Source organism: Medicago sativa, chromosome 2 (assembly GCF_051527215.1).
Source record: "Medicago sativa cultivar Bolivia chromosome 2, Bolivia_mono, whole genome shotgun sequence".
Classification (NCBI taxonomy): Eukaryota; Viridiplantae; Streptophyta; class Magnoliopsida; order Fabales; family Fabaceae; genus Medicago; species Medicago sativa.
In genome coordinates, this window is record NC_140750.1 from 72153951 (window position 1) to 72181627 (window position 27677).

The window sequence follows — 27677 nt, forward strand, 5'->3', positions numbered from 1 at the left end:
TTTGATCTAAAAAATATATGCTCTATAGTTGCTACTTTTGAGAAGTGTGTTCTTTCTTATGCTTGCTTCAAATGTTTTTTTTCTTTCCTTCCAACAATTATGTCCCTGTGACCCTGTGTTATGTGCAGTATGAGAGTTTGGGACCTGATAGGGGATGATTTATTTACTATGTCTTTAAGGAATTTCATGAAATCAAATAAACAGGGTGAAGAACACTAGTTGTGAAGAAAAATATCTGCTTTTATTGCAAAGAAATAAAAATGCATTTTCTCAAATAATTATAGATCATTGGTAGTGTTCAAATATTGGCCACTATCGATTCATCCAAATATGTCAATATTTTACAAGAAATGAAATGTTTCACTAACTAACCCCATCCTTTTAAAGGAGGAACAGATTGAATATGTTGACAATAAATTAGTAGCATATCATCATAATTTGTAATGAATACCTTTGGGACAAATCAAATTGCTAAAACTCAGTAATCACTTTCCAAGCTAAATCTTTAGAAATTTGCAACCATTATATATTCAGTACTTTTACATTTCATGTCATGTCATGTGTGAAGATCATTTCATGTCACATGTTTGGGTGTATGCGGGGTTGAGACGATATATGATTATAAATCTCTTTTATATGTGATTTTTATTTTTATCACTAGACCGACAACAATCCCTTTTACATTTCATGTCATGTGTGAAGATCATTTCATGTCACATGTTTAGGTATATGCGGGGTTGAGATGATATATGATTATAAATCTCTTTTATATGTGATTTTTATTGTTATCACTTGACAGACAACAATCCCTTTTACATTTCATGTCATGTGTGAAGATCATTTCATGTCACATGTTTGGGTGTATGTGGGGTTGAGACGATATATGATTATAAATCTCTTTTATATGTGATTTTTATTTTTATCACTAGACCGACAACAATCCCTTTTACATTTCATGTCATGTGTGAAGATCATTTCATGTCACATGTTTAGGTATATGCGGGGTTGAGATGATCTATGATTATAAATCTCTTTTATATGTGATTTTTATTGTTATCACTAGACCGACAACAATCCCTTTTACATTTCATGTCATGTGTGAAGATCATTTCATGTCACATGTTTGGGTATATGCGGGGTTGAGACGATATATAATTATAAATTTCTTTTATTTGTGATTTTTATTGTTATCACTAGACCGACAATAATCCCTTAATTTTTTAAGGGGAATGTCCTAATCTTTTATTTGTTTTATAGGTAACTTTTTTAATTTTTCATAGGTTTTCTCTAGCAAAGATAATACGATTAGAGACGTCTTACACATTAAATATAGTTATTTCTCTTAGTTGAAATGCAAACATTGATTAAGTACGTTATAAGAATCTAACCTCTATGCAAAAACCAACTAGTTAGTTGTTTTATGGTTAAATTTAACTATCAATTTGAGTGAAAATAATAATAATTTGGTTATTTTTCTATTTTGTTGGCCCCCAGACTGTGGGGATATACATGAATGTGAACAAGGGAGAAAAAAAAAACTTTACAAGAAAGAAAATAAAAACCTGAACGGAGGGTATTTTAGATGATGGAGAACATGGACGCCCCTGCTCCCGTCCCAATGTCAGTGGCTATATTATGTACACATTTTTTTATTAAGTTGTCTAATTACTAAAAATTCATCATTTTAAAGTAAATAAGTGAAAAATCGAATGTTCTAATCTCTATCTTAGTATATATAATATAATGTCTCTGCGAACATATTTAAGTTCATGGTTGTGTGAAAATATAAAAGAGACTTGGACCATGGAAGAAAAGATAGGATATTATCTGCCATAGGACAATCACGAAGAGTATGCATATCACTTTATGTAGATCCACCACACCTATGACAAGAAGTATAAGAGGTAAGATGTCTTGAACCACGAAAGACATTGGTAGGGAGGCTAGCATGCATCACTGGCCAACAAAAATTTCTTAGTGAATATAGAAATTTTTTAAAGAATGTTCTTAAGAGGAACAAAAATAAAAATATTGTGTTAAAAATGATAAAAACAGTGAATTTAGTTTTTTAAAAATGTAAAAATTGTAGTGTCCTTAAAATACTTGTTAACATAACCTAATATCTAATATTATATAAGAATGATAACTTGACAGTTGACACAATAATGCTCAAAATAAAAAGTATGTACGTCAAGGATAAAAATACAAAAACATTTCACAATGCACCCAAGTACCAAGGCCAAAACTTCAACAAAACAAACTAACACTATCGACAACATAAAAAAAAATTCCGAAAAGAATAAAATATAACAGTCAAGTCAAAGATCTCAAATACAAAATAAGATATATCCATCATTCATGAAGTTCAAACTTAAATCCTTTGACATACATATATTTTAAACCACCGCCATGATTACAGTTTAATAGATTCCATAATTTCACTCAAGACAAGCTATGGTATTCATTAATCATGTTGTGAAATTTAACCCCGTCCACTAAACTCATGTTGTGTGCTTGATATAATTATAATAATGTCATTTTTTTTAGGGAAATAATGTCATTGTTGTTACTAAAAAAAGAAGAAGTCATTTTGTTGTTTTCAACATCGACTCAGGCCCTCACTTTACGTTTCCAGCTTCTATCCCAAAAGTTGTAGTTATGTTTCTCAACATTAGCAAATGGAAAGGATCTCAACTCCTTTTGTTGTGTTTTAAAGAAGTTAGGATCCATTTAATTTATGATTCTCTTCATTTATTACATTTGGAGAGATAAAGATAAAATTCACACACACAATATTAAAAAGTGAGAAATCACGGTTTGATTACTCCCCATACCATATCAAATATTTCTACAACTTTTTACCATATGAGCTGAAGTTTCAAAGTGAACCACAACCCATTTAGGACATTTGACTTTTAATTAATCATTGACTATTGGGTTATTGAAATTAAAACGTGGGGGCAAAAATAATTGAAAGTAAAAGAAGAGTCAAATATTGACATTTTTCAAGTGAAATTGAGTTTGTTTTTAGAGCCAAGATTTATAGCTTTATCTAACTTAAAGCCAAGATTTATAGCTTTATCTACAAATGTGATTTTAACTCTTAAGTTTATGATTAATTTTACTTTTACGTAAACACATCTAAATATAAATCAAGTTCCATTCAACTCAATTTAAAAAATGAATCAATTGTCAAAATTCATAAATGCAGAACATTGATCCGATTAAATTTTCATTAGGATGAATAGTTGTAAATTGTGATACAAGTATAAGTTCTATTTCTCCTTTAACCCATTTCAAATGTAAAAAAAGAATCAAAATAATCAAAAGAACATGATAAATGTGAACAAATGAATCCCTTAAAATGAATGGTTGCTATTGTTTGAGTTCATGATCCAATGCTTCTTCAAGCAAAAACCATGATTCCTCCATCAATTGAGGACTTAATCTAAACATCAAAACACAAAACTCCATCTCAGTGAGTGAACCATCACCATCAAGATCACCTTCTCTCATCATACTCACAAGCTCATCTTCCTTCAAATCTTGCAAACCCATCAATGCTGAGTTTTTTCTTAAACTCTCTAAAGTGATCACACCTTTTTCTTTGTCCATAAGTAACTTGAAACCATTACATAGTTCCTTCATTAAACCTTCACCACCTAGCTTATTCGCGATTACCGGTAACAAATCCTCAAAGTCAAATCCTTTGCCAATTCCAGCCATCCCTTAATATCAATACAAAAAAATGTTGAAGAAATATGAATATATATGAATATGAATATATATGAATGTGGAATGTGAGTATTTTTCTTTGATGAAGGTGATGAATGAATATTGAACTGTTTATATAGATATATGAGATGAGGGGGTTCAAGGAAAGTGGTGAAGCAATTTGATGAACCCTTATAAGATGACAGCAAGGGAACAGAGAATTATTAGCTTTTTGATTGTGAAGAACAAAAACAAACCGCAATTGCTTCCTTGTTTCCTAGAAGTTTGTCGGGGGTATTTCTGTCAATTTAGATTATTAATCTAATCGACTTTGACTAGGTTCTTTCAAACAACACACTGCTTCTACGTAGTTATTCACACATCTTTTCTTTTCTAATGTGGCAACAAATTGTGGTATTCCTACCTTTTATTCAAGAGACAATTTAAATATTAAATATAGTACTAATTAAAAAATTACTTTTATTAATGGGTTTGATTGAGTAGATATACTTATAATGATTAAATTAAGGGTCATGCTTGTTGGCATTTCACTTAAAGTAATTGTTAGATTGAATGAGGTGGTATGATTTGCTTACTTATTCAAGGTTAACTAATATGAGAAATTATTTTGATTAAAATTATCAAAATAAAAATGTTTTATGAAGAAATGTTTTATTGAGTAAAAAAAATGAAGAAATATTTTATGAAGAATATTTAAATAAGGTAAAAGAATATTTCCTTTACCATGAAGAGACAATTTTATTTTCTTTTTTGATAAAGAGTCTAACAGCAAAACTCGCACACTAGAAGACACTTTTTTATTAAAAAAATCATTAAAAATTACACTTTTTTGTAAAGGGGATAATTATTATGTGATAGAGAAAATATTAACAATATTAAAATTGACGGGTTTTAAAAAAATACTCACTCTGATCATTTTCATAATAGATAAGTGGATCAATTAAAGTTTATGTATTTATTATACATTTGAATTTTTTTTTTTTAAACTTATTTGTCTCTTATATAAACGACTAGAAGAAGTAGTTGATAAGGGTAACTTTACAAAATTGTTATACTCAATTATTTATTTTTTGAACCACTTATATATATATACTCCCTCCGGTCACATTTATAAGCAAAAAAACATTTTTTAGATTCATTCAATACTTAATGTATTTGGTCAATATATAGACCAAATACATTATGTATTCAATGAACTTAAAAAATGTTTTTTTGCTTATAAATGTGACCGGAGGGAGTATATATATATATATATATATATATATATATATATATATATATATATATATATATATATATATATATATATATATATGGGTTATGATAGAAGACACCTTTTGTGAAGGTGTCTTTTATCAAGTTACTCTATGAGCTTTTGCGAAAAGACACCAACTTACTTTTATGAAGGTGTCTTTTAGCAAAGTTATAACTAAAAAGTGAAAATCACACCTTAAGGTGTTGCTTGATAAAAGACACCACCAAAGGGTGTCTTGTAACATAACCCTATATATATATATATATATATATATATATATATATATATATATATATATATATATATATATATATATATATATTCAAAAACTACTTACACATGAATAAAAGGCAAACATGCAACAAATTGCGCTGCTAGGCATTTTTTTGATGGCAAAATCAATCCTTGCAAACACAACATTCATATTTTATTATACATTTGAAATATTTTTTTTAACTTATTTGTCTCTTATATAAACGACTAGAAGAAGTAGTTGATAAGGGTAATTTTACAAAATTGTTATACTCAATTATTTATTTTTTGAACCACTTATATATATATATACTCCCTCCGGTCACATTTATAAGCAAAAAAACACTTTTTAGATTAATTCAATACTTAATGTATTTGGTCAATATATAGACCAAATACATTATGTATTTCAATGAACTTAAAAAGTGTTTTTTGCTTATAAATGTGACCGGAGGGAGTATATATATATTCAAAAACTACTTACACATGAATAGAAGGCAAACAGGCAACAAGTTGCGCTGCTAGGCATTTTTTGATGGCAAAACCAATCCTTGCAAACACAACATTCATATACCTATGAGACATGATATTGCTATGCATGACCTTTTGAACTCTATTTAGAGGGTCAACAGCCTCTGATGCTAAGAAACCGAAAGTGTCAAAAGCAAATGGTACAAAAGCATGTTGATTGTGAGAACACGTTTTCTCGTGTTTGACCATTTTATTTTACGCAACTTTTAGGGCTGTCTGTTCTACCGTAAAAGTCACGACCCGTAATCCAACAAGTGGTGAATCCCCAGTCAAATCCACACATACATGTTTTCCCTCTCCCCATCCGTACACCATAACATCCGGAGGCTGAAGTTTCGATCTTTCATCTAGTGGATCAATCAAGAAGTTCACAGGCGCCTCCTTCTTCACTGATACTCTCTCCCGCCCGAATATATCAAAATTACATCCTAACAAAGTCATGCATGTACTTAAAACCGGGAAGCTTTTTACAATAAACTGCATGCTCCCCAAAAGTATCCAGACACGCCTTAAGACTAACATGGCACACTTCATCAATAGAAAATAGTGGAATCATAACGCGATATCTAAGGATAGTACGATACTCCACTAGTGACATATGCTGACATAACCCATCAATCGGGATAGCTAGAAGAAAGTCATGAGCATGTGCTACTTGCAAACATTGGAAACTGTCTTCCGTCTAGTGGTCATGTCAAACTTAAATTGGAGAATTTTAAGCAAAGGCTAGGTTGAGTACTTTTTCTTGTTAATTGTTTTTCTTTGTTGACACATTTTATTTTTGTGTTAATTATTTTATTAACGAAAATATTGAGGCAATTGAAGAAAAATATCAGATGGAGTCTAGGCAGTTCTGCCTTTGTGGGTGTCCATGTGAAGGCTTGTTTCCCATTTTGTCATTAAATTGACTTTCACTAATTTTGACCAAGGAGATCATGTCAAAGGGAGACAAAAAGATTGAATCAAAGGAGTAAAAAAACCATATATGATCACATCATATGTTTCGCAAGGAAGTATGGACCTACCGTCATTTACCTTTTGAAAGAATAAATAAATGGATCATGTTAAAAATACCTAAAGATAGCAGTTAAATAAACTAAAAGTAGATTATTATTATTTTTTTACTGAAAATAATATTTTTAAACTTTAAAAAGTTTGAATAAACAATTTTCAACAGAGTATTGCTATGTTAATAGCAATGTGAACATATATACATATATACTAGTATATACATATGTTGAAAGGGTTGAAAGTTGAAACATTTGTAGTCAATAACAGTATACGTTAAAAAAATACTAATCCTTTAAGAAAAGTAGAACTTCAAGAAGAATATGAGTAGAACAATGAAGAAAACTTCAAGAAGAATAAGTATATTTTAAAGAAAAATAAATTTGAATGAAAATTGTTCGAAGTAAACATACTCTGCAATCTGCATGATAATCAACGAGTAATGCTTGAAGTGTACTTTTCTTTTTAGGTTAAATATCAGCATAATAGCAACAAAGAAGATTGTTTGACTGGACTGGGACCTACCACAACCATGTTTTCGAACCAAAAGTCCAAGATGGATTAAACCTTATACTCCAATAAATGCAAAAACATGTGGTTTTTGGAATGGATTGCACAACACAGACTTTTTGGAATGTAATCCATCTTTCAATACAACAATATAACATAACATGGTTTTTCTGCAACAATACAACAAATTCTTAAGTACAATTACATATAGTCGATTTTTTTGTTTTAACCCTACCGATTCTCAGAAGTCATGACCTGATAATCTGGAGTTCTATCGATAGGTAAGTAAAACCTGAAAAAAATTGTTTCATTCAAGAATCGAACTCAGATTTCTTTTAAACAATTTATCTTTAATAAAAATTATTAATCACTTAAGACCATTTACTTGGTTCAATGACATGTAGTCTAATGTACAATCGCATATAGATATAGTCTACGAGATTTTTCTGCAATAATACAACAAATTCTAAAGTATGTTAATATAAAATATTTAAAAAATATTTTTGAGTGAATTAATACCCTTTGATGTTGTAAAAACATTAGTTGAGGAAAAAAAGTTCAATCATGATAAACAAAATAATACAATACTATTTGTATTTTAACTATGTGTTTAACCACACTTCTATCATCATGTTTAAGGGATTTACTTTTTTCTACAATACTTTAGTCAAAACTGAGAGAGATAATTGAAATATAATAAAAATCTAAATATTTTAATCTATTTTCCCATCTCTTACACGTTTTTGTCGTTTCTACCATCCTGAATCAACCAAATAAAAATGGATACAAATCGGTATGCACGATACGCACTATACACATATATGATGTATGTGCGTACCCGACATCCGAATTGGATACTTTACCATTTTAGGAGCACCCATGCTTGAGAGCCTATAGTAATAAGAGTAATGGTAGCAACACTCTCTTTTGAACACCATCTTAAATACTCTCTTATTGGTCTAAATCATTTGAACCCACACAAAGTGGTGGGACATACATTGATTTCATCTAATAAAAGAGTTAATGTTATAAAGAGTGTTGAAAAGTGAGTGTTGCTAGCAGTCCTCTAGTAATAATACAAACCAAAATTTCAAAGTAAAGCAAAATGAAAATTTTCAGCTTAAACCCTGCTTTACACAAGGGAAATTTTCCCTCCATAAGTTATGAGCTATGCTATTTCTTACGAAGAATTTTGTTCTAGACCAGCTAAAAGCTCAGTCCGTCATCAATTAGGGTCCATTACTGCACAAGCCCAAGTGAGTTGAATCTTCTTCTCACCTCGGATCCTTTTCATCTCATAATATTGCATAACAATCTGTAACGGCTAAGTATTGATGGGCATAGTCCACAACAGCTGCCCCATCATAACCCAATGACTCTTTTCTGAGTCTATCCAAGCATCTAACATCTCTCAAGGTAGGCATTATTTCATCCTTAACCTCTCATTCTTGCTTATATACTTACTTGAACGTCGGAATGCTTGCTACACTCCCTCCTTCCTTCCCGCCATCTCCTCCTCAGATTCCGGCCACCACCTCCATCCACAAAGACATCCTTCAACGATTTACCACCACACTGAGTTTTTTTATTCTCTTAAAGTAAATTCTTTGTTTGTTTTGAACAATCAACAAACAAGAAATGCAAGAAATAATGTGGCACATTTTTTATTTTTGGGAAATGCTAACGAGTGTTTTCGAAACTCTTTTTAAGTACTTTATGAAAGTTTGTGTATTCCATGCATTGGAAATTGAAATATCTGACTTTTTTAGAAAATAATTTCTTAATTTAAAATACTTAAAAGAGTATCCCATGGCACTTGTTAGCAAGACTTTGTTTTTAACTAAATCTTTTTTTTTAGCAAATATTAATTTGAAATGGAATAGCAAGACTTTGTTTTTAACTAAATCTTTTTTTTTTTAGCAAATATTAATTTGAAAATGGAATAAAAATATAAAGGCGGTTTTCATTAAATACACGTTCGTGCAGTGCAAAAAAGTTCTTTCGTAACAACAGCATTATTACTCATAATTTATTTGGTTTGAATTTTTTTTTTTTAAGGAAGTGGACAGATTGCTATTGTGCACATAATGGATCTTGTTTAGAAGTATCTAATATCAAATTATATTACCCTATGTGATTTTGGAAAATCAAAACAAGCAACATGCTTATAAATTAGATCATCTTTTGCATGGGATATGGTATTGCTAGATGTTGAAGAACAAACAAAGGTGATGGAAGAAAGTGAAACACAATTGGGTAATAAAGACACATAATAAAGACACAAAGTGACAAAATACTATGTACTAAAATTAATTTTTGGGTTTACCTGTTCAAAAAGATGTACTATATGTACTATAATAGTAGTACATTTTTAGTTTCATTTTGTATTTTACAGTTTTTTTTTTTAGTTTTTTTTTTTTGGTGGTGGCCGGTTTTGGTGGTGGCCGGAGTTTGAACCCCAGACCTTGCATATATTATGCATTGTCCCTACCAACTGAGCTAAGCTCACGAGGACTGTATTTTACAGTTTAATAATATCTTTAAAGTATGGAAAATGATAAAACCCACGAAAAGTCAAGCAACGAAAACAACGAAGGTTCATTTTTACGCCCACCACATCCCATGAATTCCGCCAAATTTGGAAATTAAATTGTACTCCTTAATCAATTAACGCATAAAGTTATACTAATTCTTAAAATTCGTAGGTTGACTTTTTCGTAGGATATAGCAAGCATTGTGATTTTTTTTAAAAATTTCAATAATGAGGTTAAATAAAGTCAGGTAAAATCCAATTGAAGACTTATAGAGAATTAGAACCTTATGATAATAGTACAACAATGTATGTCTCTTTGAATTTGATTCGAGAGAACTACAACACTAAAATAATTATCAACATAAATTAATTACGAATTAACATATCACTATCACCATTCACTAATTAGAAAAATAAAAGAGTACATAGGGGCAGACCTGGACTTCCAATACCAGTGGAGCTATATTTTTGTCAAAAGATTAAATAATAAATTTTTTAATAAGAAGCTATATTAAAAGAGGTTGTAGCATCTAAATTACAAAGCAAATGCTCTATTTTCCATTTGTTGAAAATGAGTTAAAATCACATCATTACGAAACCTTCTTCATCCTAATTCAATTATACAAATACAATAAAACAAAATTCAATCAAGTTCAATCAAATGGATTACTATTACAATTCTCTCAATAATACAAAATCAAATGGATTACTATTACAATTCCAAAATCAAATGGATTACAAAATCAAGTTACGGAAAAAATCCAAAATTTCTTTTATGGATTACTATTTACTAGAAACTATGAATGATAAATTGAAATGGAGTTGTATTTTTAATTTGTTCATAAATATTAAATTTGAAACACAACATAACACGATCCAGGTTTGCCACACAAAGGCAGATATGTGAAAAACATATGTTATTCAGTTACATTTGAAGGCACATGACAATTAGAATTTAGCACCTCCGTGTTATACTTATATGTTCAACTCCAATTCCAAACAACCTAACTCAATTTTAGTAACCAAAACAAACCCTAAAAGTTAAAATCAAATTCAATTTCACTACTGCCATCACTACTACTCTTACTATCTTAATTCAATTTCTATATCATGATTCAATTACTCTCACATTTATAATCAATTTCAAAACTGACCTGAGACTGAGAGAGAAGAAGAGAGGAGATGGGCATGGGTTGTCGGCTAAGAATGGAGAGGAGATGGGATGATCATGACCGGCTGAGAGAGGAGAGGAGATGGGATGAATCGCATCTTTTGTTGTTCGTGATTCACCAGAGGAGAAGGAAAAGCGTGTTTGTGTTTGTGCTGAGAGGATAAGAGAAAACGTGTACGTGGTGTTCTACTACTGATACTGTAAAAGAAAAATATTGGGCTGGACTACATATAAAAAAAAAAATTTGGGCCTGAGCTGGTGTGGTTATTGCCACACCTTGCCCTGCTCAGGTCAATGATATAGACCAAATACAACATTTAATGAATGAACCTAAAAAGTTGATTTTTACTTATAATAGTGACCGGGGGAGTATGTTTCAAAGTCCATTATATTGATTTGGTATTAGGTGCCAAAGTGATTATGAATGAATCTAGGATGCACATTTTCTATGAAATGCACGAAATGATTTTCAAATGTTATATTTGGGTAGTTACTCAAATTTGCATAATTATTATATTTAATTCACTATTCAGTTGGCGTAAAGAGTTTTTACACTCTTAATCAGTCATAACCTTCATATTATTAAAAATGTTTGATTTTTCCTATAGCAATTTCTAAAATTTCACACATTACTTGTGAGTTATTACGAAATTAATGTGTATTTTTAATCTAAAAACCTAAGCACAATTGCGTCCATGTAGCAATTTCTAAAATTTCACACCTCTCTTCCACCGGTGCAGGGTGGAGAGGCACAATTGAATGCAGCAATAAATGACGGAATTAAAACTGTAACAGCAGAAAGGAATGGAGCGGTTACTGGAGAGGAGAATACAAGGAATGATATGATGGCAGAATTAATTAAGCAGCAGACAAAAATGAAAGCATTGAAGAAGGAAAGGATTTTCAGTTATGAGCCAATAATTGCAGAACATTCAGTGGGGCTGGTGCAGCCAAACGTGGTCAGAGGAGTGGAGGAGGATATTGTTGAGTCTGATAAAAAACGCCTTCGTGATGGGAGAAACAAAGATGTTGGTGGAACATGTGCAATTGGTGAACAAAGCAAAAATCATAATACAATGCAAATTGATGAAAACATAAAGACGTTTCAGAGTACAACAGAAGGAATGCACACTACAGCAACAAAAAATAACCATTTTTTATCGGCAAGTCCTGGCAGCCAGGACTGCCGGGAGCAATGAGTTTCATGAGCTGGAATTGCCGGGGATTGGGCAACCCGAGTGCAGTTCCTACACTTAGAGACATGGCCCGAAAGTATCGTTTATATGTCTTATTTCTTTGTGAAACTTTGGTACACGCTAATAAAATAGAAGAAATCAGAGTTAGATTGGGGTTTGATGCAGCTTTTGCAGTGGATAAAATTGGGAGAAGTGGTGGATTAGCAATTCTGTGGAAGCAACCATTTGACTGCAATCTTATAAACTTTTCTCAAAATTTCATTAGCATGGAGGTAGTTCATCCACAGTATCCAAAATGGAGATTTACAGGCTTTTACGGTTACCCAGAAAATGAAAGAAGACGGGAGTCATGGGACTTGCTTCGAACGCTTTCACAAGACAATGCACTTCCATGGTGTATAATGGGAGATTTCAACGATTTGCTGTCAAATGAAGAAAAAAGAAGTCGAGTTGACCATCCACCGTGGAGGATAAGAGGATTTCGGGAGGCTGTTCAAGATAGCAGATTAATTGATCTTCACTTGCAAGGGTATCCGTTTACATGGGTGAAAGGCAGAGGTGGACATGATATGAAGGAAGAGAGAATCGATAGAGCTATGGCAACCCAGGCGTGGTGTGATATTTTTCAGCAACATCAACTCCATAATGTCGTATCACATAGGTCAGACCATTTTCCAATTTTACTCAAGTTATACGAAGCATCCCGAAGAAAGACGGTGAAGGAGTTCAAATTCGAAAATGCTTGGCTGATGGAAGATGACTTTGAAGGCATAGTTGTAGGAGGATGGGAGAGAGGTCAATATGGTGAAGTGCTGTCACGATTAGAAAAATGCACGGAGGCGATGAATGAATGGGGTCGTAAGTTGCGGTACAGGTATAGGGATGCCATTGAAGAGTGTAGGGAAGAGATGGAGCGACTTAGAGGGTGTGTGCAGAGATCGCAAGTGGCAAGATATGAAGAAGTCAGAAATAAGATGGGTGTTTTGTTGGCACAAGAAGAAGCATTTTGGAAACAGCGGTCAAAGGTGTATTGGCTCAAAGAAGGAGACACAAATTCACGTTTCTTTCATGCAACAGCAAGTTCGAAAAAGCGGCACAATAACATAATGGCGTTGAAAACGGATGAAGGGGAGACAGTCACGACTCAGCAGGATATTTGTGGAGTTGCAAGCAACTATTTCTCAAAGCTGTTCACGAGTGATATAAGTGTGATGAATGCTACGTTGCAGCACATAAATCAGAGAGTGGCAGATGAAGACAACAGTATGCTTCTAGCCCAGTTCAATATTGCAGAGTTTAAAAAGGCATTATTTTCAATGCATTCAGACAAAGCACCGGGGCCAGATGGTTTGAATCCGGCGTTCTATAAAAGATTCTGGCACTTATGTGGAGTGGAGATATTTCATGCAGCAACAACTTGGTTGAATAATGGGGAGTTTCCGTCTCAAGTGATAAATACAAATATTGTGCTTATTCCAAAGAAAGATAATCCAGAGACCATGCGAGATCTCAGGCCCATTTCATTGTGCAATGTTATTTACAAAATCATTTCAAAGGTACTGGCTAATAGACTCAGGCCTTTGTTGCAGAAATGTATATCTCAAGAACAGTCGGCGTTTGTAGAGAACCGCTCAATTATAGATAATGTGATGGCTGCCCATGAGATAATTCATCATATGAAGTGTAAAAGAAGAGGTAAAGTAGGAGAAGTTGCGTTGAAGATAGACATAAGCAAAGCCTATGATAGAGTTGAGTGGGAGTATGTGAAGAAAGTAATGTGTCGATTGGGTTTTCATGACAGATGGATAAATTGGATGAATATGTGTATGGAAAGTGTTAATTATCAAGTGCTTGTCAATGGAGAGAGAGTGGGACCAATTGTTCCAAAGAGAGGTCTTAGACAGGGTGACCCACTGTCACCTTATTTATTTATTTTGTGTGCAGAAGGCTTATCTTCTTTACTAAAAAAAGCTGAAGCGAGAGGAGATATTCATGGTGTAAAGGTGTGTCGAGGAGCGCCGCTTATCACACATTTATTATTTGCGGACGATTGTTTTTTGTTTTGCAGGGCCAATATGCGGGAGGTTACAAAAATAAAGGAGATATTGCAGGTATATGAAGCTGCGTCGGGACAAGCAATCAATTTCCAAAAGTCGGAAATATTTTTCAGCAAAAACACATCAGAGGCGGATATGGAGGAAATAAAAAATGTGTTTCAGATCACTGCTACTTTGGGAAATGGAAAGTACTTGGGAATGCCTTCAATGATAGGTCGAAACAAAAGAGCTATGTTTGGTTATTTGAGGGACAGGGTATGGAGAAAGATACAACAATGGTCTGGAAAGCATCTGTCAAAAGCTGGGCGCGAAGTACTTATTAAATCTGTAGCACAGTCAATTCCAACATATTGTATGAGTACATTTCTTTTACCAACTACCTTAGGGGAAGAGATCCAGCGGATGATTAATTCGTTTTGGTGGGGATCAAATAGGAGGCAAGGCAAAAGGATTAATTGGATTAATTGGGATAAATTAACAATGAGGAAGGAGTATGGAGGTATGGGCTTTAGGCACTTTTTTGGCTTTAATTTGGCTATGCTAGGGAAGCAAGGTTGGAGACTTTTAACTAACCAAGATACTATTGTTGTTCGCATTTACAAAGCTAAATATTTTCCAAAGACTGATTTTTTGGGGGCTTATCTAGGCCACAACCCAAGTTATATTTGGCGTAGTATCATCGCTTCACAGGTATTAGTTAGAGGAGGTCAAAGGTGGAGAATTGGGAATGGCAAAAGCATTGCAATTTGGACAGATCCATGGTTGCGAGAGGATGGGAACTCTTATGTTTCAAGTGAAAAAGTGCAAGGGACAGAAAGTATGAAGGTTGCGGATTTAATGGATATAAATGGTGCAGGCTGGAATTGGGAGCTGATTGCAGGAATTTTCAACGATCAAGATCGAGAGGCTATATCCAAATTGGTGCTGCTGAACCGAGATAGGGACGATAAGCTCATCTGGAAGTTCAATAATCAAGGAAACTACACAGTAAAATCTGCCTATAGGTATGCAATGGAAACACTTGTTGATAACGAGGAGTATCGAGTACCGGGAGACTGGACAAGAATGTGGAAAATGAAGATTCCGCAAAGAATTAAAGTATTTCTATGGAGGGCACTGAGAGGAGTACTCCCCACGCGTATGCGTCTTCAAGATAAAGGTGTTCCGTGCACGGATAGCTGCCCTTTTTGCGAAACAAATTATGAAAATGATTGGCATATTTTCATTGGGTGTGAAGAAGCAAAAAAGGTTTGACGAACAGCAGGATTGTGGGAGTTGATTAAAGACACTGTCGATGCTGCTGCAAGTTTTGCAGATTGTTTTTTCTCTTTACTGTGCAGGTTATCTAGTGCAGAAAGTAAGGATGTGGCTGTGATGCTTTGGTGCCTATGGCGTCGTCGGAATGACAAAGTATGGGACGGTGAATTAAAGCCAATCAACATAGCGATACAGCTTGCTCGCGAGGCGCTTTTTCAATGGCAAGAAGCTAGGAAAAGATCTGTTGAACCTGTACAAAATCAGCAGCAACAAGTAGCAATTTGGCAGCCACCAGATGAGGAGTTCGTTAAATGCAACGTGGATGCAGCCATATTCGAGGAGCAAAACTGTTTTGGGATAGGTATGTGCATTAGGAATCATCGAGGTCTGTTTGTAAAGGCAGCCACAATCTGGTATGAAGGTAAACCTCTCCCACAAGAAGCGGAAGCAGTTGGATTGCGTGATGCCATCTCTTGGCTTGGCAGATTAGGACTGTCGAAGGTGCTTATAGAACTAGATTGCAAACTAGTGGTTGATAGCATTTTTGATAGGAATAGCAATCAAGCGGAGTTTGGTAGTATCATAACCGAATGCCGGTCGCTTTTAAAACATTACCCAAACTTTAAGATAAGTTTTATTAGGAGACAAGCTAATTTTGTCGCTCATACGTTAGCTAGGGCGTCTAGATTGAATGCTCGTCACCAAGAGTTTGATTTGATTCGATCTTGTATTGAAACTATTGTGAGAAATGAAATAATATGAGTTTTTGTTTGTCAAAAAAAATTTCACACATTACACTTGAGTTATTACGAAATTAATGTGTGTTTCTAATCTAAAAACCTAAGCACAATTGCGTCCATGTACTAGATATGCCAACCAACTTTGGCACCGTAACATAAAAAGATGGAAATGGATTAATTTTTTTTTTTTGGTTAAAGCTCAAATCTACTAAAAAGATTGAACCTTTTGCTCAAAAAAAAAAAAAAAAAGATTGAACCTACACTCACATGGTGAATAAAATTGGAGTAGTGGATACATACACTTCGTGAGGTTTTCTATTTTCTTCCTAGTTGCTAAACTCACAGTCATGAGGTTTTGCTATGAGCTAAAAAAATAGCTACTTTGATTAGATGTCATTATCAGATTGTGACCTATTCAAATTGGAACACGATATGAGCTTTTTTTTTTAAATAAAAAAAAAAAGCTCAAATGAGCTAACTACTAGTCAATGCTCGTTTTTTATTATTTATTCATCTGCTAAAAAATACAAATAGTAGTATTTTATGTTAAAATAAAATAAAAGATTTGCTTTGAAAAAAATATCAAATTGTACTCGATCTCTAGAGTATTAGCTAGTAAAACAATTAGTTTGATTTAATCATGTTTTATTTGAGATTTAGCCGTACGTAGCAAATGTTAACGAGTACTTTCAGTGTACTTTTTAAGAATCTTAAATTGTGCTTTGTAAGAATCTTAAATGGCAAGTTTTCATGAAAGTTTGTATATTCAATGCATCAGAAATTCAAATGTTTGACTTTATTAAAGAATTACTTAAATAAGAATGTTTAAAAAGTATTCTAAAGACACCCGTTAGACCCTTATTTTATTAATTATTATCCAGTTCATCCAATTGCACCATAATATAGAGATTTCCCTTGTTTAATTTCTAAAAATTACATGGAGATATGGTGTCACAGATTGAAACCACAAAGAGATTGAAATCACATGGAGATATGTTTACTAACTATATAAACATAAGAAAATACTTCTAATTAAGAGTTTAAGCTCTATCGTGTGCACTATCGACCTTCTTGATAGCTAGTATCAATTTGCATACTTATTTCTAGTTTGCTAGAAGAAGAACTGCATGATTGGTGTTTGATCGTAAAAAAGGTTGGTTGTGATGGAATTGGGATGGTTGCACTCTCACTGTCAAGCATTGTCAAGATATTTGACATGGTGGGTCGATCACCTGGTTCATCTTGTACGCATAAGAGTCCAATTTGTGCACACTTAACAAATTCATTCTCATTGCATGTTTCACTAAGAGCTGAGTCCATTAAATCCTGCAACTTATTCTCTGTCCATAATCTCCATGCCTAATACAATGCACATGAAAATTATTTAAACTCAATATATCACCATTCATCAAAAGAGAAAAGTAACAAGAGTGACTAAAATAACATACATATCCCAAGAGGCTAGAAATTTGTTGGGACCGAAAGAAACCCGTGTTCTTTTTACCACTGAGGATCTCTAGTAGGACTACGCCAAAGCTAAAAACATCTGATTTGATTGAGAAGAATCCATCCAAAGCATACTCTGGAGACATATATCCACTACAAAAAAATTGTTACATGTAGCATTTTAGCAAACATGTAAAAACATCTTGGCCTAGTGAATATTTGAATAAATAAATAAAACTTGGGAATTATGAATTAAACTTTTAAAATAACATTTGCATAAAGAACTTACTAGGTTCCCATTACTCTTTGGGTGCTTGCTTCAGTCTCTTTCCCCCCAAATATTTTGGCAAGACCAAAGTCTGATATCTTTGGATTCATCTCATCATCTAAAAGAATGTTGCTTGTTTTAAGGTCTCTATGAATCACTCTCAATCTCGAGTCTTGATGGAGATAAAGCATCCCCCGGGCAATGCCAACAATAATGTCAAACCGCAGTTTCCAACCCAAAAGTACCGTTCGTGTTCGGTCTTCCAACATTTCACATTTGAAAGAACAAAGTCAGTAAATTTATGAATGCAATAATGAAAGTACACTTTAAAGTTATATTATACATTGCCTCAAAAAAAAAAAGTTATATTATACATATAAATATGGAATATGTGAAACTAACCAAATATAAATGTGTCCAAGCTCTTGTTTGACATGTATTCATATAGTAGGATTTTTTCGTCTCCTTTAACACAATAGCCCCTTAGCCTAACAAGATTTCGATGTTGAAGTTTGGCAATCAAAACAATCTCATTTTTAAATTCTTGTAAGCCTTGAGTTGAAACACTTGAAAGCCTCTTGATAGCAATCTCTTGACCTCCAGGAAACCTTCCCTGAATAAAAATAATCATGAATAAATTCTTGCATAAAATGAATATTTTGTAGCTGCTTAACCATTTACCTTATAGACAGGTCCATAACCTCCTTGTCCAAGCTTGTTTGAATCTGAAAAATTATTTGTAGCTGCTTGAATGCTTCGAAAAGTATAATAGGGCACTTCAACGCTTTCACTGTCATTTTCTTCTAAATTTCCTAAGCCAATCAATTCTCTCACGTGTTTTTCACTGTCGTGCAAGCTCTCCTGAATTTGAATGCTCACCTTATCTGAACTCAGTAAAGAGAAGTTTAAGTTATAACTTTGCTTACATTAAATGTGTTTTGATGCAATGTAACACTATCAATTTAAAATGCTAAACCATAATATTACCGAGCTTGTGGCCTATTTTCTTTCTCCGTTTATAAGCAAACACCGCCGTACATGTTAAAATAATAATGACTATACAAATTACTGCAAGAGTCAATGGCTTTGGATAGGTTCTTGATCCTGTCCAAGAAAAAAAAATACAGAAAATAAGAGGGCATATATATACCATTTGATCACAATTTGAAAAAGTTTAAATCGCTTTGAAAATTTAGAGATGAAAAAATACTATTTCGATCTCTAATTATGTGGCAAGTATTAGAGACGAAAAATGTACTAACCAATGTTAAATTTTTCGTCTGTAATTTTTGTCGTTATTTCAACTGTTTTTAATAGTGATTTTTACCACAGTCATTCAATTCAACCTTTTTTCAAAGAAAAGTCCAACTTTTTTCTTCATTTATTCCAACAGAAAATTAAAAAAATAAATTTCTATAGATATAACTAATTAAAAATCAACCTTTGATACAGCTTAAACTTGAGGGGTTCCAGATATATTTTGAATCACAATGGCACCTATTTTCTCCACCACTACTGTTTGCAATGCACGTGGAATGGGGCCAACTTTTGCAGCTAAAATACTCATCACATTGTGGTTCTGGTGCTGGTGCCCAATTGACCTCTATTTCATCATCTTTAAAACACCAATTAGTCACATTAAATGGTGAACTAGGTTTATCATTTTGATAACTACTTGAACTGGAATCATCACAGTGATTTGTATCATTTGTTTGGATATAAAACTTTCTACCACCTTCATCAATCGAGGTAACTCGATAGGATTTTCCATCTGGCATCATGAAACTAACTTGGCCTGTCAATAAGCTACAATTGAATTTGCTGTACGTAGGGTCTCCACATGTTGGCCCGGTGCTTAGAGGATATGGAATTATATATGTGCCACAAGGTCCACACGATTTGGCAGTTGATTCTGCAAAATTAATTTATTTATTAGCTACTTTATATGTCAATGCCCCTAATAAGTAAAGATTTTTCCATGAGGAAATTACGGGGCAATCGCGCATTCACACTTTTGGTCCTTCTGTTAATTTGTAAGAACTAGTTTGATGGTAAGTAATATAATTCAAGGACTAATTTTCTTGCAACTGATATAATTCAAAGTTATTTTGCTATTAAATGATATATTTTATAAATTAAATTGACAGTAAATTAGATACAAATTAACAGAAAGATGAAGTTGCTCGACATAATTTAAAACCTGGGTCTCTTTTATCCATTTCCAAAATTGAGCGGTGTAAATGTCCTATCCCTACAATTTCATGGAGCGACTTGATATTTTACTCATTTTTCTATTGTAAAACCATTTATCATTTCAAGATTGCAGAATAGTATTTCTACTCTTTCTTTTTTATCTTCAAGAATATGATAAATTAAGAAGATATAAATTACCTATATCTGAACTCTTGACTAGGATCGAAAAATCACGACCATCATCCTGCTCCTCTTGAAGTGTAGGTAATTCTCGTGTCCATATCCAACAAGAAAAGTAACTACGATCATTATATGTAGCATTATATGAATAAGCATTGCACTGACACGTGTTACGGCATAAAGATTGACACTCTGCTTCTGTTTCAGATAAGAATCCTTGGTCTGGGTTTCCCACTTTTATCTTGGTTAGATTGATGAATATCATGTTATTGTTTGTAGTGGCTGTGGAACACTGTTTGGATGATTTTCTAACACACCCTTGGAAGCCTTCAGGGTAACCATGATCATTATCGGATAACCTGCGACGGAATCCTGGCAAACACTTACATAGTTTCCCATTATTATTTTTGTTGCAGCTGCTAAAGTCACCACAATAGTTATGTATGTCACATTTGTCAGATGGCTGCAACCACTTGTTCATCCATTGAATGTCATCATCCCACATCCAAAATTGTATCTCCCCGGTAGAATTCATCAATAACCTTGATTTATCGTAATTAAAAGATCGTTGTTTGATGGTTATGTCTCTATACTTGTGCAATGAATTAGAGGTCGAGTTCTCCAACAAGTCAAGAATTTTGTTGAACATCTTATCTGAATTGTGTCCATCAAATGCCCAATAAAGCTGTGACTGATTGTTTACTGTATAGCTTCGAGGGCCGCCTGTTTGTGCCTTCTGAAAGGTGAAGCTTCCACTTCCTGGATCGTTCTCATTTTTCCAAGAACGCAAAGTTAAATTTATGTCCATTTTCATACCTGGAAGAAATGTATCTGTTGGATGTTGGAAGCTTTGCCACAAGTAACCATGATCATCATCCATAAGCACTAGGTTTCCAGAATCCAAGAGCTTCACTACCCTCTTTCTTGACGAGGACGTTTCTAATTTTGTAGACCAATAACTCTGTGATGCATCTGCTACTACCATATTTCCATCCTTTGCAATTTGGAAAACTCCGTCGGAACCTACAATAGGGTTGTTTCTGTTGGCTACCCATACCACTGTTTGTGGTTCCAAATCGTGATACCATATCCCCAAGTATTTTTTAAGATTCTTGGTGTTGCTACCACTTTCAATTGGTAAGGAGAAAAAACCCAGTTGAAATTTCTTTTCAAGTGAAACAAGGTTATTTGAGTTGTCCTGAGATATATTATTGCCAAAGTTTAAAATATATGTAGCAGAACATAGTTGAAAGCATATCAGCAAAAAAGGGAGGGAAAACATAACAACGTTTCTCATATTTAGTTCTGCAAGTTTACTTGATGAATGATAGGCTTATTATAACCAATTAAAAGGGTTATATTTTTTAATACAAAGACAATTTGAACCACATGTTAATTTACATGCCACTTTTGATTTTCTCGCCTACTCAATGAGTCAATGATAGGGCTTGCATAATGGTACTACGAATGGAAGACAGCTGATTTTGTCAGTGTTCTAAATTAATTAGTTTCCACATCTAAAATGACAAATGGAAGAATTTTTTAAAGAAAACAATAGGTGGATATTGGATCGTCATTTAAATTATGCTAAAATAGTAACAATATATACATGTATAATAAATAAATAATTGACTGAAAATTAATTAAAAGTTTATTTATTTGACATTTCAAAAGGAAACAGTAAAAGGGTTGCGATAAATTGATAATGCGACAAGACAATAAAAGAGAAAGATAGAAATAAAATGATGTATTAGATGAGCGTAGGAAAAAGTGGAATGTTCAAAATTCAAATATTATGGATTAATTTTTTTGGTTACATATAAAAGAAAAATATTACGTAAAAGAAAAATAGTTTGTCAAAGTCTAAACAATGTATGAAAAATATTGTAAAAAAAAAAAAAGATAAAAAAAAGAATATTTTCATGACAACATATAAAATGAGACAAAATGAATTTACAAACTGATCATCGTAAGATGAAAGGAGCATAAAACTTTTTTTTATTTTTTTTGTTATTTATACATATGTTTCTAAAATTTTGTTGCTTATATTGGAAATTAGAGGGTGTTTATACTTGGATTTAATGTGGTCTTGTGTAATGGTCAATGGTACGTAATATCCAAGTCAATGTAAAAATCTTAGCCATTCGTTGTTGCTATGTGCAGTTAGTCAAGCCACCTTACTTTTCTTCTTCAATTTGTCCTTTCCTTCGTGTGGCATAAGCTGATCCATCGGTTTTAGTCTTTGGTATATTGTTGTTGTTTTGGAATTGGAAACATATGGATGAAAATTCAATGCGGAAACGAAGCCTTGAATAACAAACACAAAACAGAAATTTAACATTCAAAAGAGAAAAATACTACATAACGACGCATTTAGAACCCCTGCTGTAAAAGAAGCCCACACTTACATGTGGTACTCGATCTCGGTCATTAATTTGAGATCGATTGGTTCACATAACGCTTTTACCAAATTATTGCTAAACAGTTGATTCAAGATAAAATGGCACTAAGGAAAAACATTAGATCAGTTACTGGTCAATTTAAAACTTCAGAGAACAATTTAGTAATAAAATTTTATAGAATCAATGTGATGATAGCTTCAATTTTATGAAGAATACTTTTTTTCTTTAAATAACACTTTCATTGTAACTAGGATGAACTTGGACGAACAAAAGTGAGGTATCTGCATGTGAATTTTGTATTTGAATTCCATAGATTTCTAGCTCACCAAGTCACAATTTCCTTCCTTAAAAAAAAGAAAAATCACAATTTCCTATTTTTCAAAAAAAAAAAATCACAATTTCCTAATACTTACATTGCCATAATATTCTCTCCTCTCAAAAAAACAATTTGTCATAATATTCACCGAAACATACTTATATGTCACAACCTTTAAAACACATCATTTATAGTAACAACCATTTAAACACATCATTTGACACACTGACTCGAAAATACATTTTAATTATTTTAAAAATACATTAATTTTCTTATTAAGAATATTTTAAAAATACATATTAATTGAGTTCTTTTTTCTTTCTATATTGCAAAGATGTGTGTGCCTAATAGTGTGACCAAATAATTATGATAGACTTCATAATATTCTTAGGAGTGAGGACTAAAGAAACTTCCCTTCCTAAGAACCAAATAATAATAGTGTGAAGAGTGTTCTTACAATCGGTTTATTGGTCAACTATACACTCCACTTACACAGTAGAATATGCTACAAACACTCATTCATGGGTTTCATAACCAATTTTAATTGTTTACTTGCTCGTTATTTCTGAATTACTCAGATTGCTTACCTAATTCTGGTTTAGAATGTTTTCTTTAGAATGATAAATGACAGAATATATATATATATATATATATATAGAGAGAGAGAGAGAGAGAGAGAGAGAGAGAGAGTCAGGATCCGTTGACACCTGGTGTCAACGGATTCGTTGACACCAATCGTATCCGTCTATATATTTAATCAAACGGCTAACACTAATCGACATGATAAATTGAGTGGACTTCTTTTACAATCACGTGTTGCAGGTTTTCTTTTATCCTTGCTGGTTATTGTGTTTCCAGATTTATACCTCCATCTTCAGCGTCAGATCAAATTTAACTTTTATCCCAACAAAACCTTATAGGAATTATAATTGTCTCCTTCCCCCTTTTAACATCAATTGACACGGGATACATAAGAGATTATTTCATCCTTGTTATTTGGTTATATAACATTGTAAACTATCTTTAATTGAATTAATTCATTGAATTATAATTGTCTTCATTATTGGTTATTGGCACGGGATTTCACTTTTTAATTCAATGAATTGATTAAGTAATTTATTTTTTATTGATGGTGATATGAAATTGTTAGGAACGAAAATGGAACTTGGTTTGTTGTGAGAGAAACATGCTTGATTATGGTATCACGAGACCAGAGTTGGAGATGTAACAATCAGTTAAAGAAGACGAAGGATAACCACTTGTTTTTCGGCAACAAAAGATATGAAAGAGAGAAAATCACTGGTTTATTATGGAAGTCAATCAAAGAGAGATTACAATAAGGTTTAAGTAAATAATTATGAACCTTTAGATCAATTTGAATGGATGGTTGTGATTTGGTGTCAACGAATCCATTGGTGTCAACGGATCCTGACTCATATATATATATATAAAGTATGATAACCAAACAACTCAGCAAATTTACACAAAACCAAACTCTAAAATGTATAAATGGGCAGGTAAATAAAAGATTAGATATAAGATATAAAACTGCAATTTATGGCAAGAGCTCACTTACAGCAACAATAGTGTTTACATTATATTATACCATGACATAAAATAATACAAAGTACTTCAAAACATTACACTTTTAACAGTTAGTCTTTTCCTCTCCGATACAAATTACATCTCCTCTAATTTTTTGTTCTAAGGGGATATTATTGGTTTTCAGGTCTCTATGTATCACCCTCGCTACTATCAATTTGCATACTTATTTCTAGTTTGCTAGAAGAAGAACTGCATGATTGGTGTTTGATCGTAAAAAAGGTTGGTTGTGATGGAATTGGGATGGTTGCACTCTCACTGTCGAGTATTGTCAAAATATTTGACATGGTGGGTCGATCACCATGTCTACTCGATCCACCCCTTGAACCGTTGAATCTTTTCTTCCCACTTTAGAAATTGCATATCTCCACAAGATCGAGTTCATCAATATATTATAAGTAACAAGAAAGTAGGTAGTGTGTGTTTAAGACCCTTAATTCACAAAAAATTTTGTGCAACATCAACACACAAGTGAAATTAAATGTAAGAAAAGACGAGGTGAGTTTGAGAGAAAGAAGAGGTTTGGAGCTTTTGTGCCATTGGAGTGTGATGATGATTTGGAGCTTATATAACGAAGCATCAAATGGTCTTGATTATTTGTAGAGGAATGCTTGTTGAATATGGTAGTTGTTGATTGTTTGTTGTGGACTCTTTGTACAATGTATATTTTAACTTTAATTTGAATTGAACGGTGTTATAAAGAGAATAATTTTGGTTTATGATCCTTTGAGATGAGACATGGTTATATAGAGAATAGTGTTGTTGGAATGTAATAATCAAATTCATGGGAGTGGTTGTGGCCAATTTATAGATAGGTATTGGACCACCTTTGCGTCAATTTTAATTTCTTCTTTCGTGTCTAATAACATTGCACCAAATTGAGCTTTCAAACAAATTGAAAAGGGTGAAAAACTCTCAATGAATTTAAAATTATAGAGGAAATTACATTAACCAGCTCCCCTCTCTGAATGACACATAGCTACCCCTCTAATTTTAAATGGTAATAGAGGTGATAGTACTTGGTGTGTAATTATAATGTGCTTGAAGTTATTTGTTTGGACTTGGTGGTCAATTAATAGATAGATATTGGACCACCTTTGGTTCTTCTTTCGTGACTAATAACTTTACACCAAATTGAGCTTTCAAATAAATTGAAAAGGGTAAAAAAGATTAAAAATTCTAAGTATACATTTTTTACATTAAGGAAAGAGTCAGTAGCATGAATGACTTGCAAGACTTGGGCATTGTAATAGCTATTAGGGGAGGCTTGAATTTATTGTTTTTTTAGCTGTTGAGGATAGGGACCACAGCAAGAAATTATGTGCTTCAAATAACAAGCATGAACAAATAATTGAAATAAGTAGGAATCTAGTGCAATTCATTACTCAAGAACACTTTCATGAATTGGTCAAAAATCATTTTCAATTTAAATCATAGGTCCTGAATTCGAATTCAGCTTTAGAAATGTTGTAGTGCTAAAACTCTTGAGAGTACAATTTAAGCCTTATAGACCAAGGTGAGATCACTATAAAATTTGAGCCACTTTAAAATTTGAGAGAACAATTTGGTAATAATACTTCATAGAATTTATGTGATGATATCTTCAATTCTATAGAGAATTTTTTTTCTGACAATTTCATCGTGACTAGGATGAGCTTATGTTTGTATTCGGTTTAGCTCTCACCTGACTTTTATATTTTAGTGCTTTGATAAAAAAAATAGGATGAGCATGAGCTTATGACCAATGTGGCGTCTACATGTGAATTTCACATTGGAATTCCATTCGATGTCCCATCCTTTATTCATTCAATTTTGGTCTATTTTACATCTCCACAACTCCGGACCCAATTCAATTTTGCTAATCCACCATTCCAGATACAACCCTGGAAAAAATATCTTTCTCTCTTGCCACTAGCTCTTTCTTCAACTACGAAAACAATGTTAGTAGCATATAGCAGAAAGTCGAGAGCCATAAGAAGACAATATGTCGAGTAGAGGTTCGGGCGAGAGATAGTGTGGAAACAATCCTCAAGGCATTAGATGTTCACTCAAAATTCAGTAGTCTCCGTCCTCACTCGCTTGGTTGTACGATTTCAGCAACGGAAGCTACATTTAAAGTGATTTGGTTACTGTTGTCGGCGCCCTACCTGCTTCGTCCAGTAAATCGAATACTGCTTATCTAAAAACCATAGGACAATGGCATCATGTATTGGTTACCGACCAACTTTGGTACTACTAGTAGTACTTAGTAACAAAATCATTGAAACAAATTAGTAACATTATTTAGCTTGACACTAGTATAGTGGAAAACAGATGCAATATTTAGCAGCATGCACACCAAAAAGCAACTTTAGCACTAGAAATACAATGCAAAAGCTGATGCTGCTACTATACATAATTCAGCAGAAAGAATTCAACGTAAACATTTGTTGTGAGATCTTTTATTGGAGATTGCTGCAAATACTTGAACAGGAAGAAGATGAAGAACATTAGGATGGTTGCACAATTAAATTCCAAAGCGTATGTATACACTAAGTTTATGCAAACTGAATGCAAATGGGTAACTCGCGATTCTCCTTCACGATACTTTGAAAATCTTGAAGTAAATTGCACACTCACTGATACAACCATATCAATCAATGATAATTTAAAAAATATTGAAAATAAAGTTTCTTCAATTACTCTTGTGTGCTAGAGAAGAGAAGAATTGATTTAGAAATATTTTCGGCAGGATTTTGACTATATAAACATGAAATCTCATTCTATTTTTTGAAATCTCATTCTGTTTTATGAATAAAAGGTGACTATTTATAAAGAAATTCATGTCATTTGAATAGAGTCAACTTTTAAATATTTTTCAGCCCTGTGTGTATATGATATAAATTGAAACTCTGAAAAAGATTTGTTGAAACAAGAAGAGAATATTCTAATTTGTGTTTTCAAGCAAGTTTGGGGCATGAAGAAGTTTAATCCATTACGACCCTACCATATGATTATGTTATGAAATAGCAGAAGTTTAATGCAA

General features: G+C 32.9%; 1 protein-coding gene and 1 pseudogene across 3 annotated transcripts; both read right to left on the minus strand.

Moving 5' to 3' along the window:
* Positions 1-3215: 3215 nt before the first annotated feature.
* Positions 3216-3892, minus strand: LOC146950419 (calcium-binding protein KRP1 pseudogene; annotated as a pseudogene).
* Positions 3893-17135: 13243 nt separating this feature from the next.
* LOC146950420 (G-type lectin S-receptor-like serine/threonine-protein kinase At4g03230) lies at positions 17136-21662 on the minus strand. Of its 3 annotated transcripts, none has more exons than XM_085746344.1 (9): positions 20351-21662; positions 19695-19871; positions 19401-19562; positions 18947-19063; positions 18641-18843; positions 18362-18572; positions 17981-18218; positions 17694-17844; positions 17136-17604 (listed from the first exon to the last, which is right to left on the minus strand). In XM_085746344.1, exons 1-9 carry the CDS (start codon positions 21627-21629, stop codon positions 17305-17307), a joined length of 2838 nt encoding a protein of 945 aa, XP_085602470.1. In that variant the 5' UTR covers positions 21630-21662; the 3' UTR covers positions 17136-17304. The 3 variants fall into 3 exon arrangements, with proteins under 3 accessions (XP_085602470.1, XP_085602469.1, XP_085602468.1); XM_085746343.1 differs by having other exon boundaries at positions 19401-19574; XM_085746342.1 differs by having other exon boundaries at positions 19401-19871.
* Positions 21663-27677: the final 6015 nt, after the last annotated feature.